At 46.4% G+C, this 13688-nt stretch overlaps 1 protein-coding gene across 7 annotated transcripts in view; it reads right to left on the bottom strand.

Moving 5' to 3' along the window:
• mical2a (microtubule associated monooxygenase, calponin and LIM domain containing 2a) overlaps positions 1–13688 on the bottom strand; it is a 35854-nt gene that overhangs the window by 16345 nt on the left and 5821 nt on the right. For all 7 annotated transcript variants that reach the window (XR_014637673.1, XR_014637674.1, XR_014637675.1 and 4 more), the window contains exons 2-13: positions 12610–12970; positions 8164–8371; positions 7603–7719; positions 6344–6445; positions 5229–5384; positions 4680–4780; positions 3935–4192; positions 3094–3209; positions 2634–2760; positions 2430–2520; positions 1391–1538; positions 340–551 (exon numbers count right to left, since the gene is read on the bottom strand). Coding sequence is in view for 4 of the 7 variants with exons in the window: in XM_084476436.1 (XP_084332562.1) it covers positions 340–551; positions 1391–1538; positions 2430–2520; positions 2634–2760; positions 3094–3209; positions 3935–4192; positions 4680–4780; positions 5229–5384; positions 6344–6445; positions 7603–7719; positions 8164–8371; positions 12610–12876 (1903 nt within the window). In the remaining 3 variants the exon portion in view is untranslated. The remainder of the gene's footprint in view (positions 1–339; positions 552–1390; positions 1539–2429; positions 2521–2633; positions 2761–3093; positions 3210–3934; positions 4193–4679; positions 4781–5228; positions 5385–6343; positions 6446–7602; positions 7720–8163; positions 8372–12609; positions 12971–13688) is intronic.

Here is a 13688-nt window from a genome sequence, read left to right as displayed (position 1 = left end):
GACTTGCTTCTTGCATACCAGGTCAAATCGCCAAACTCAACGCAGGGTGGGCCCCCAGAAACGAAGCCGGTATAAAAAAAAAACATAGCGTGTGTGTGTGTGTATATAGGCCAGGTAAATATATGTCCACGGATCCACTGTCCTGTTCTACTTTAGGCACAAAGCCCTGTGGACAGTGCGGGCCATGGTGGCTTTAACGGAAGACGGATTGCTGTTCTTTGAATAGCCAGAGGAGGCCGTTCCCATCTCCGTCATGCATATCCATCCTGGTATGTATGACATGTAAACATTGTGTGATTTGTGTGAGGGGGGCGGGGGGGGGGGGGGCCGTCGTCGTACCTGTCTGAGGTAGAGGTGTGCCGCGGAACAGCTCGTAGAACTTGGACAGGTAGAGGATCATCTGGGTCTTGTCCACGTCCTGCGCCGCCGCCGCCGCCGCCGCCAGCTCCCGTCCGGACGTGAAGGGTGCCACGCCGAACTCCCGCTGGCCCACGTCGAACGCCAGCTGGAGATTGCCGGCGGGGTCCTCCTCGGTGAGGGAGCTGAAATCTCTACAATGGGTTAAGGGTGGGGGGGGGGGGGGGGGGAAACAATGAGAACAGACACGACTGGGGTGGAGGAAACGTGAGAAGGTCACACAGTTTGGTTTGCGATTTCTCTTGACTCGCCGCCGTAAGGCAACGGGGCTAACACAGAGCCCCCAACCCCCCCCCCCACCCACCACCACCCCCCCCACCCCACCACCTCCTAAGAGGACGGGAGGGAAAGCCAGTGGGATCCTTGGATTTATATGCTTACGTATAATATGTCAGCCGCTGTTATGCTTTCTTTTTTTCCATAAAGGGGCTGCTTTGTATACGTGGTTGCTACTAGTAGCATTAGGACTACTGAAAAACAAGCTACACAGCAAGACAGGATTCCCCGTTTCATGCTTCAAAGTCTACTCCACTCCCAAGTGTGAAAGAGGTTGCTAAGCAACAATGTTTGCTTTTCAGGAATAAGGCGGATTCCGACTTGGAAGGCTAAATACACAACCCCAGTGTGGGATGAATAGTGATCACAACCAGTCGAGGTAACACATATTTTCAGGTCATTGCCTTAAGAGTGTTGGTATTCCATGACGCATCAGACACATCAATGAGTAAAAGATAATCATGTTATGCACCATGCCAGCATAAAACAAAAGGCACAAGCACGTGATAAGGTCTCACACACACACCTCCGTGAAAAGAACCAGTGACACGGCACGCATACTTCACATACACCAGGAAGGCGGGTGCACACGCAAAGATTGCCGCAGAGGCGAGGCAGTGATTAAACCACCGCTTGTCCTGCTTATCTTTTGACGCGGCAGCCCTGACATGCGTGTGAATGGAGTAGTCTCACTTACACGAGCTGGGAGTTGAACCTATGGATCAAGGCGCAGAGGGCCAGGCCGCTACGCCAGGAGGACGTCAGGTCGGTCACCGCCACATTCCTGTAGCCCTCCGTCTGCTTCTGACACCACGTCAGCAGTCGGCCCGGTCTAATCTCAGACTCTGGACGACAACACAAAAGAGATATCACGTATCAACGCAAACAACCATCGCCAGCAATGCCGTCACTCAACAAATTGAAAACACTCCCCCAGAAATGTGTTGGGGCCGTTTTGTACGAAAACAATGACCAAAAATGGTCATGAGTATATATATGTTTTTTGGTAACTTTCTATAAAAGACAGCGCTTTGATGTAGCAGATCATATCATCTAGTATGATGTCACCACGGTTACTACGGCCAGAAAACATGATGGCATTAGAGAGGAAAGGATGCCGTCATAGGGTTAAACACAGGTAGTAAACCATGCCCGACAGATAGGATCAGACACGAGATGAGGAGGGAGTTGAGGTATGCACGCGTCCCCTGCCCGGACACGTTGTACAGCTGCCGAGCTCCGGAACTCACCTTTGTACACAAGTTAGTGAAGAGGAACTCAAAGAAAGTTAAAAAAAACTATCTTGAAATGTGCGAAAGCAAAAAGCTTTGAGCATTGAGGTTGTGCCTGGCTATCATTACGATGTTCTCATGGAGCGCGTTGACCTTAAGTCGAAATGCAGTCGCAGTTTTTTGTAGACTTTGTAGGATGTATAAAAGAAGGAATTGAGGTCTAAAAGAAGGTGTTTGAGGTCAAGACAACCACATCCCATTCCCCAGTGTGATCTAGACGAAAACAGATGGTAAAACCATCATCTATTAGACAATACTTTAGTATTCCATTCACTGTTCTACACATCAGCAGCCCTTCATTTAATTGCATGACTCAAACCGATCAGTATTTTCCAACGGAGGTCCACCGAACAACAGATCAGGTCGAACTAGAAGGTCAACGCGTCCTCCCTCGGCTCGTGTTCCAGAGTGGCGTTGTGTGGTCGCCGCTCGTTGTAGACTCACCTCGCCGGGCCACGTTGACGGGCCGTCGTATGGTCGCAGACCGCTGCAGAGGGCATGTGTTGAGCTCTCCGTTGAGATACAGGTGACGTACCTGCGTGCAATACGTAACACATGACAGTGATGCAACGAATTCGGGCTTCATTTCATTAAGCCTCACTGGTAACTAAGTTAGAAAATAAATAAAGGAATGTAGTGAAGCATCACCTGCTTTGCCTTGACGCTGGCAAAGTTTTTGTTGGGATACCGGCTTCCAGGGTCTATGGTGTACAAATCAAAGTTCTTGGCCAAGTTCTCAGGTGTGGTTTGGGGAAGCAGTCGGTAAATGCTCTCCCTATGGTACAGACGGGGAAGAAAACAAGCCATTAAATACAGGAAGCCCAAATAACATGAAAGAAATCATTCTCACGAAATGTAACCAGATATAATTTGTGAACCACAATGTATTACAGGCCTCAATGACTACTATATGTCTGCAGACTGATAGACCTGAAGATATACAAATATTTTTCCATGGTAAATATTGCGCCAACACACACACACACAACGATTTACATGCGTTTTGCATCTCAATCCAGTCGTTCCAAAGGGTGCAACATAGAATTCTGCAACGTGCACTTCCCATCCATGTCCATTATAAACGAGTACAGAGCTTAATTTCCCGTACCTCTCGGCTAGCAGCTCCAGGACGGGTCTCTCCTGAGCCCAGCCTCTCACCATCCAGGCCGTGTCCAGGGCGGCCAGGAAGCCCCGGGCGCACCCCGTGCCCATGGGCCAGAAGGGCTGCAGGACAACGACACAACAACACACGGACAGACGTCAGTCTCAGGCCTCACCGTGTGCCGGTCACATCAGGTAAGACAACGCAGCTGCTGCTGCTGCTGCTGCTGCTGCTGCTGCTGCTGCTGCTGCTATGAACCTTAGACGACGAAATGGTGAGATTCATTGCGGAGGTAGGCTGAATATGAGCACATGTTTAGGAACAGCGATGGTGAGGTTCATTGCGGAGGTAGGCTGTATATGAGGACATGTTTAGAAGCAGAAATGGTGAGATTCATTGCGGAGGTGGGCTGTATATGAGCACATGTTTAGGAACAGTGATGGTGAGGTTCATTGCGGAGGTAGGCTGTATATGAGGACACGTTTAGGAACAGCGATGGTGAGATTCATTGTGCAGGTGGGCTGTATATGAGGACATGTTTAGGAACAGCGATGGTGTGATTCAATGTGGAGGTAGGCTGAATATGAGGACATGTTTAGGAACAGCGATGGTGTGCTTCATTGTGGAGGTAGGCTGTATATGAGCACATAGGAGTAAAGGCCAAATTTTTTTTAAAGGGACAAAGGGAGAGGGGAACGAGAATATAGACAAGAACGGAAAATCTCCATTGAAGGGTTAACCCTAACCCTAACCCTATCATTTGAACAATCCATAAACTAAATTGACTTAACAAAGTCCGGCACGACGCGCCACGTCGCCGTAACCAGCGCTCCCAGTCCCGCCTCACCTCCAGCAGACTGTCCCCGACCAGCGCCACCAGCAAATGGCGCCCGTGCCGCTCCCGCACCACAGCGGCGTGCTCCGACGCGTGCATGCTGGTGAAGTCGAACATGGCCACGTCGGGCTGCCCGTAGTGGTTGGTGGCGTAGTCCAGGGTGGGCAGCTGGTAGTTGGTGCCAAAGTCAGCGGCCTCGCGGGCGTAGCACAGCAGCGCTTCCTGGTTGACGTTGTTGCTGCACAGCAGACTCTGGGTGTCGACGTAGTCCTGTGTTCAAACAGGAAGGGGGGGGCCGCGGGGGGGGGGGGGGGGAGTCAAAGTGTGGGAGAGCGTCCAGAGAGAGTCTGGGCCGGGATCGTGTGTCGGTGGTGGTGGAGTCATTTCCCTTTTCCATCCCAACTGCAGTTTGTGTTTTTATTTGCTTTTTTTTTTTTTTTTTTAACTCGATTATATATGGGGAAAATACAGTCAACATGACGTTCACTGTTGAATCTGCTGAAGCACTTCATAGTAGTTTGTTTTACTCGCAATGCGAGACCAGATCAGAGAGAGCTGAGAGACAAAATGAGGCGCCTGATTTCATAATTCTATGAAATAAAAATGTGTCCTCATTCATCCGTAGTGGACAGCTACTAGATCCTGTGGCGTTTTATAATGAGGTTTCATTCGGCACTAGTCAACACACCTGCCTCACACACACACACACATCACCCCAGTCCACTGGCGGCAGAGCGCCTAAACAATGTCAGCTTACGTGAATAACGACCCCCTTGTCCAATAGGCTCTGCTTCTTGGCTGTCATGACAAAGTAATGCGTCTTGTCTTTGTAGTACACAATGTTCTCCAGGTCAATACCTGGAACACATGACAAATGGGGCCGGTGAGATTTATGGGAAACCAATTTGAGGTGTTCACACACGCACACGCGCACACATACACATACACACATACACATACACATACACACACACTTTACAATTGTATAAAACAAGAAGGCGATTAAAGCCAACATTTTTTGCTCGACCTCCTTTGTTTTGATTAAATTCTGTTTGATAGAGTCCGGCTTGACGGCAATGGCCAGTAGTACCGAGAGACTCAATCCAAAACACAACAAGCGTTGGAAGGTAAAGACACACAGGAAGACCTCGAGCCGAGTGTTTTCTAAAAGGTCCTCAAATGGATTGGCCTTTGGGCCAGACATGATCAGCACACAAGATAAAGATTCATTCACCCAACAGGCTTAGCATTAACAGTGCGGGTCAGTTTACTGTTATGATTGTATGCTTGATTGATTTCCACCTACCCGTCTCTTCCTTGAGATCAAGGAAAAACTTCTGGTTGAAGATGAAGGCCACCCCACTGATCTCCTCCACCTTAGCCTCAGCCGTGGTGTTCCTGTTGGTGAAGTTGGCCGTGATCGCAATAGCAAGCTTACCCCGGAACTCGGTCCTGCTGAAACCTGGCAAAAACACAGACACAGAGAACGGGGCAGAGATTGGTTTTAATTGTTTAATTAACCTGACTACAGTGTACACACAGTTTCTATTTTCATGTTATTGTGATTCTTTGTTGATTCAATTTTGTTATTTTTATTGTAATATTTTTGTGCTTTGGCAATGTAAATGTTTTCCATGCCAATAATAGTCTTTAAATCTTGACAGAGAGAGAGACCAAGAGAACACAGAAATATACTTAGTTGGGAACCTCCTTGCTCTATGAGATCTATACGTTTATCCTCTAAATCCACAAGGAACCGACTTTTATGTCCCAAAAACAAAAGGGCTATGGTAGGATCAAGAGTTGAGACCGATCTTGTGGAGTCGAATCTGGGGACACAAGTAGGGAACACGACTAACACACAGACACCATCAAACATGCATTCTTTGAGATGATGCAGTGCATTTGATCATTTTAACTTTTGGATGATTTTGCATGTCGTCATTATATGAATATTTTAAGTCAGACAATTGGTATGTAGCGCACAGACTATATTTAAGTCTGCCTATTAACCACAGCAGAAGGCTACGCTGACTAGATGGAAAAAAGAAACCCTTAGGCCTCATAATTACTGAATGAGCTAAACGCTATGGCAGACTGCAAAAATGCCCTTTTTAGGAATAGGCCATTTCATTGGTAGATTACGTCATTCTAGAAACAGGGTGAAAAAAAAAAAAATGAATGGTAGGGAGAATGGTTTGAGAAGGGCACCCCACAAGGGATCAGCAAGCGTGGGAAGTATAGAGTTAAACAAGAATATCACAACATACATCCGATGCTACAAGCCCACTGTATAGTTGATATAATAATAATGATAATAATATTAATAAAGAAAAATCATCATCATCATTGATCATATAGTGGTTTGCGTCGGGCATAAAATGGACACAAAACCAACGGTGAACGCCTGGGCGGCCTCACCTTCCAGTGTGTTCCTTCGTCCATCAGCACCGACCACCACGTCAAACTCAAAGTTCGCCACGGGGTGATCTGCCGGCCGGATGCCGGCCCTCCAGCCCAACGCTGAAAGAGAGGAGGAGTACACAAATACACTCAATCAAAGAAGCGCAAGCACATGTGACGCATCTCATCGTTTTTAACGACGCTCGGTTCAATAAGACGAACGGCCAACAGACAGGTTTGCGGTGGGCCTCGTCTTGCAGAGGCAGCCTTTCCATACGGAACGCCTGAGACACAGATGCACTTTGTCAAGAACCCCCTACTTATCAGACAGAAGTCTGGATTCACATGCAAGCATCACCAACCATCGGCCGTAGGCTGGAAACAGTATCGCTAGAAAAACAGGCCCACGGTGAAACATACTGGATTAATATATTATTTACAACAATTGCTCAATGGTCTATAAAAAAAAGATATGCCAGCAGACTGTTTAAACCCATGCATTGAAATATAAGAATATATCAGTTTCACTATGCTGCACCATACCTCTGCATTTCTGTGACACTGATGACAGCCAATGAGAAATCTTGTCTTAACATTATTCAGACGCTGATTGGCCTAACTTAGCTCTACGTATCGGGACGTTCGGGGTCAAGTCTTGGTGAAGTGTTGCAAACGAACGGAAGAGGCTCACAAGAGGTTAGTGTCGATGTGTTGCATGGACACATGATTCCTCAAGGTGCTGTGCTCTACCTCTGTGTGGCAGTATAACTTGCCTCTGCCCTCACTCCTCTTGAAATAGCAGCGCACGGAAAGTGCCCTGTGATAACAGGGCACCGGCAAGTATGTCACAGCGAATCAAGTCTCTATGTTTAGAAGCCCGCTTGTTGCTATCAGGCTATTTATATTTCAGTACAAGTGAAAACACTTGAAAACAGTGTACCGAACTTTCCCAACCCAGCATCTCACAACTTGCGCAAGATAAAATAAAACGTGGGAGTTCAAGTTAATGACATAGGGTGTGTGCTGTGTAAAATAATATAAATCAGGGGAGATAAAGTAGATGACATGGGGTGTACTCAGCTATGTTTAATGACTATAGTATTTAACTAAGTTACATTTTCTACTTCTGCCTGTGGATTTTATATTTTATAATATTAGCATTCAACATGAGGGGCTCAATTACAAAACAATGTTGATGGAAATCTGAACTTGGGACTTTCCTGAAATAGTCTTCCATACTGCCAGTATGATACTGGCCCAACGGGGGAGAGTGCTACCTTCATTCTCCTGGTCCTCTGGAGGCTCCAACAGCTTCACAAACTCCACGTTGATGTGAAACTCCACTCCGACAATCAGGGCAATCTTAAGCAACATGAGCTGCAGCTGCTGTATACCTGTCAAGAGGAGGCCATTTGACATTACTATTAATACTAGTAGTGTCACCATTATACTGTTTGCGGTGGACAGTATTTAATTGAAATCGAATACATCTGCATTGTAGTTATGTCTCTGATTTTTACCTTCAGCTGATATTTTTCTATTGTACAACAGACAAAACTTCTGCATTCGTTCAGTCAATTCCCCATTTTAAACTTCTCTAAAGAAGTGATTTGAATTTCATGAATTTACTGAAGTAATGAACGAAAGAGAATGAATGAATAAAAGATACAGGATTACTTTGTTTTACATCCCATTATACAGGGATGAGAGAGAGATATATAATAGATATAACAGTAGACAGATAAATAAATAAATAAATCCCTCAACAAATGAATAACCCTCTACCGTCCATTTCAGCGCGCTAATCAAATAACCCGGTAGCGGCCGAGGCCACTCACTGATGTGGTCGATGGTTCCCGCGCAGAACTTCCCGTAGAACTTCTTGGCCCCCAGGCCCCGCAGGTCGTGGATGGTGAAGGGCCACAGGTGCAGCACGTTGTTCCGGGAGAACGAGTCTCTCTTCTCGATCACCACCACCTTGGCGCCCATCAGGGCCAGCTCGATGGCCGTCCGCAGCCCACAGGGGCCCCCCCCGATCACCAGACACTAAAGGAAAAGGGGGGGCCAAGTCAAATCAGGGCCAAGGCATTTTTCGAGGTTGTATAGCCCTTAATCCCAGTCCCGGTCTCAAAGGGCTTCACCGGCCACATCCTGATCCTGCTACACCCCACTAACCCTAAGCCCTCTAAAAAGGGCAATGAATGTATTTTTTGAGAAGAGAAGGAACATGGGACCCTTCCTCCAGTGACACAGGTGGGCAGACAGATACTCATCTCACCATGATGCGGTCCCTCCCGTCTTTGTTTTAGTGAGTTGCGATAAACTACTAGGCCCATGAGCCCATCCCTGATCACTGGTTCAAATTCTGTTTAAGGGAGTATAAGTTCATGACAGTCCGGGAGCGCCGTCAGAGTTTCAAAACAATGGAGTCGCCAAAGAAGAAGTGTAGAAATCTAAACTTTATGAGATGGACTGAAAAACGACGTCAAAAGATAAACTGAAATTTGCATGGAAAGTTTTTATCAGGGGAGAATATGCTTCTGCTTTACTACTTCCAACTGCAACTCCAAAAGGAGTACAGAGAGAGTCTGTAAATGACGTAAGGCCGCGCAAATATTTTGAAATCACTGATGCTCATTGTGAAACCCAAACATAAATATCTGGACGGTCTCCCAACGCAAATTTCTAACAGCCTAATTTGTATTAAATCAATTTGCTTGTTATGCTCCCATTCTGTCTGCCCTTTATGGTACCCTTTGCTTTCCTGACCCTCCCTGGAAGGTGGCTTCCCTCACTCTGCAACTATTCTCAAGGTTTCTGCCTCGATCATTACAGCCGTTTTTCATGGTGGCCCGTGAAGCCCTTTGAGACTGTAACTGTGATTAAGGGCTATGAGTAATGTCGACCCGACTTGAAGAAGTCATAAGGAGTTCACGAGGCATTCGTGATACGGGTGCCTGGAGCAAGTATACACCAGTGGTAGGGTTGTTTACAGGGCAACCAAACAAATAATATAAGCGTGTTGTGCAGATCCAAACGCATCTACAGGAATTAGATGCATTTGAATTGGGATCAAGTTGGCAAAATGTTTTTGATACCCGACGAGCCCATTCATGCAGCATGTTGTGTCTGGTTTGCAGCTAGTTGGATAGAATACAAGATTTTTTATGAGTAACATATTTGCCTGAAATAACACGCCGTTGTAAATTATCATGAGATGTGAATTGCTTCCGTTAACTCCGTGCAACTTGGACTTTGTGCTTCAATGCAAGTTAAAACCTCATTCATTCCTTGCCGCTGTCCCTAGGGCCAACAGAAACTGGGTGACTTCGATAGCGTGTGCAAAAAAAATAGTAATATTTGTATAATGTTTGCACATGAAAAGTGATGAAGTCAACAGTCGTCTTGGGACGGGTTACACAACTCTGTCTGAGAATGCATGATTCACTTCAGCACCAAGTCTCCTTATTTGTGTGTTCACGTCTGTCTGTGTGTGTCTAGGCGTCAGCTCATGCCGGCGGCTGAAATCTTTTGATGCCTTGCCCGGATCCAAGTCATCCCTGAGTCAGAGAGCTGCCCATGCTGAGCCAAACTCCACATGGTTGTTTCCTGTTCCCATAGCCTTAAACAAATCCGTGCTTCAGCTTGTCTCTTAACCCCCCTGCCCCCGGGGGAATCATTTTACCACTTTGACGCATACCTCTAACACCCCAATTTCCAGTTACCCTGGAAGACCTGATGGGGGACCGCCGAGTCGACCGCTTCCTCCCTCCAGTAAAAGGAAGGAAGGAAAGGCGCTGGGCCACATGTTTCACCAGGGACACTCGTTTCCTGTCACGCTGCGTGTCCGTCAGCAGCAGTCCGGCGTGAGGTGATCCCGCCTCCAAACAATATTGTGGAAAGTCAGCATTTCGACACCTGTTTGGGGCCTCTCTCTCTCGGAGGAGGAACATATTTTTTCCCCTAGAAAACACCCGCACTGAGCGGTTCAAAAAATGATCCCGCTGGTTCTAAACAAACATGACAGTAAGCTAGGCTGAATACTGCAGTGAGGGCTTCCTGGCGCATCAGATTATGAATTGGTTCAAAAGAGAGAAAAGAATACCGCACAGGGGCTGGACGGGGCCTTGCAGCAAGCAAGTACCCATCGGTGACTTGGTGAGTAACAGGATGCAAATGCTTGGGGAAAACATGACCTCACTAGCCTGTGGCCGTCGGCATGAGGAACAGAGCGCCCGTCATTCTTTCGACCGGGGGGGGGGGGGGGTGTGATACACGTAGGCTGCACATGGCTTGCTCAATCTGATAGATGTTTTTTTATTTTTTTCCTGGTGGAAGGAAAGGATGATTACCGAGGAAACGCATCACCCTCAGTTCAGACCGCACAGTCCACAAATCTTCCTCCGTGGGAGTACATCCTAGCTCTGTGTCACTCTTATCTCTCTCTCTCTCTCTCTCTCTCTCCGTACCGCTACCAGAAATGAGCTGTTTGTTATGATTACACACATGTGGGCTTCCGCAGGGCCAGTTACTCAACTGCTGAGCGCGCGCACACGCACACACACACACACACACACACACCTTACATTTCAGCTGAGCTTTAGTTTTATCTCGTTTTTTTTTTTTGGGTTATGATGACTTCACTGGGGAGCCTTTAAGAACATATCACGCCCATTGCCCAACACCATGGACTGTCAGTAGTAGTTTGGGTTCCTCTTACTGTCACATCACTTTTTGAATCAGATTTTGAAGCACAGTACACAAACTTTTGATGTGTGCTTTTGATGTTAACTGCCATGTTGCCTCACCAGCAACATCCAACGTGTGGCAGACATCTTGACTGGCCAGCAGGGGACCGAAACATCAATCCGAGTCACTCAGAAGGCATCCTAAACAAACTGCGGTCAAATCAAACCAGAATGGTACCACTATAATTGCAAACATAACGATTTTTCAAAACATCTCTGGCGTGATAATGTGGATTATGAACACCCTCTTTTCACTAATGACCCTCTAGGGTAGAAGAGGGGCATCTGACTATGATTGTTTTATTTTTTAACTGTCAAAGCGTTAAAGGATCGTTGAAACCAGCATCCATGCAGCCAGCCGACTCACTCGACGATACAAAAAGACCTGTGACCAGGTGCACAACAATTAAACAGAACACTCACGAGCCTTGAGCACCTGGCGTTGTTGCCTACACAGGTGACATCATCACACCCACCACCCCGGAGGCGGGGTGGTGAGTGACATCACATCCTCTCAGATAAAAACCAGGCTCACTAAATCATGACACGTCATCACCCAATGATTGTCAAATAAATAAATAAAAATTGCACTGGCAGATGTTCCATCCTGAAATCATTCAGCACCAGCTGCGTGATTGGGAGGAAATTAGACTGCTGGCACAGCCCACAAAACTGAGCAAATACCTTTTGGAAACACCTCATAAATGAACAAAAGATCAGATTTAAGCCAAACAACATGGAGCCCATGGTATGCAATGTACATCTGGTTTATTACTTTACTGTGAGGTGATACTTTATTAAGCAACTTTCTCGATTTTACTTTTTAGAATCACACAAACCAAATTTTTAGGGTTTGACATGATGTAAAATCACTGTGCCTACAAAAGTTTAACTGCAACTTTGGTGTGAATTAACACATCTCATAAAAGCACAGCGAACTCTGGGGCATTTACGATGCACTTTAATAACAATCTGGGTTCCACCCCCTTTAATTGGCACCTATAAAAAGACGTCATCCAGTCAAACCAGGACAAAATAATTAACACTTGAGAGAAGCTGTGCAGTTGCGTGCAATTTAAACCGGGAACTCTGATGTCACCTGACAGGAACACAGAGGTGAGCTCAGAAGTGCTCTCAATGGTATGCAGTTTGTTTCCGTACGAAAGCATTTAAAAAATGTTTGACTTAAGCTTACAACCTTCAAACCATCACAATAGCTTTTTTGCCCCTACTAAAATTGTGTTTGCTAGTTTAGATCGCTTTTGATTCTCAACCTCAATTATAAGTCCCTTTGGATAAAATTGATTGCTTGATGACCAAATCCTTTTAACCATCTTTGGAGTGGTTATTTGATATTGCTATATCCAACGCTGAACAATAAAAGAAAACTGTTAAGGAAATGAAAGTCCATCGGTCCATAAATAGACTTCCTGAACTAACCCTGTATCCAGGTCAAGAAACACATGAGCAATGTTCATGTGACTCTTTAGATTGTGTAGTAAAACAACAACAACAACAACAACAACAATACTCTACCTTGGTGCCCACACACGCCTGTCCCTTCTTGTACTCCTTGTGTGCGAACCTCTTGTCCAGCTTGCCCCAAAGGGCCTTGGCTTTCCACGTGGTCATCTTGTCCTTCAGACTGCCGTAGAAGGTGGCGTGCTCCAGGGGGTCCAGCCCCAGTTGTGTGCACATGACGTTGAAGGCCTGCAGTGTGCACTTACAGGCCGACGCCTGCACAAAGTTCTCAAACAGCTTCATGTCTAGGTCCTTCGAGGGGTCTGCCGTCGCGTCTCCCATCGTTGCCGCGTTGGGGATCGCTGAACTCTCCGGCAGATGGTCTGCTTTCCTCGTTTGGCGGCGAGCCGGCTGTTAAACCCACAGGCTGGTCCGTCTGCGAGAGGCATTGAACAATTACACGAATGATCGGCAGTTATAGCGTATGGAAAATCATCAGAATTGGCTCAAAGGAAGCACATTTTTCCCCTTTTCCATGTGATTATGACGACATTCTCAATTTTCAAGGTCTTTAAAAACACTTTAATATCACCGAGTATAACTTCAGCAGTTAATATTTTTGGATGATTAGTTTCCAATATTTAGGGTTAATCTGTGACTAAAAAGAGTTCTAGTTCATTTTTTGTAAATCAAAGTTCACGCTTATGTATTGGTTGCGGATTGGCATGGTGTGACAAACATGTTAGAGGGGTGATATTATGTGTGATTAGCCATTACAAGCCGTTTGAAAATCTGCCTTTGTCCTGTTTTTTTGTGGGACTGTCACCCTATGTATGCTGGATAGATCAGCCCACCAGCCTACCCAGTGGACTGCAGCAAAGGTTGCTTATCTATCCATCATACATCTAGGTGGACACGCCCACTTGTAATGGCTGATCACACTCACACCTGGTGGCATGAGAGCAAACGCTTGCACTGGCAGACAACCTTTGAAGTGTCCCGGGGGTTAACTCAACTCAGCTGTCAGGCAAGTGGGGGTTCATGTGAACACGCCAGGACTTCAACGTCAATGCAGCCTTAGGTAGCGCTGTAGGCTGAAGTGGAATTTAGTTTCTTTGTACTCTAAATTTGCCTCTTTTCTTCCCCTTCAGGGT

This window comes from Micromesistius poutassou, assembly GCF_964030765.1.
Source record: "Micromesistius poutassou genome assembly, chromosome: 12".
In the NCBI taxonomy this organism is placed as follows: Eukaryota; Metazoa; Chordata; class Actinopteri; order Gadiformes; family Gadidae; genus Micromesistius; species Micromesistius poutassou.
Note: the sequence above shows the minus strand (reverse complement) of the source record. Positions and strands in the feature narration are given on the sequence as shown.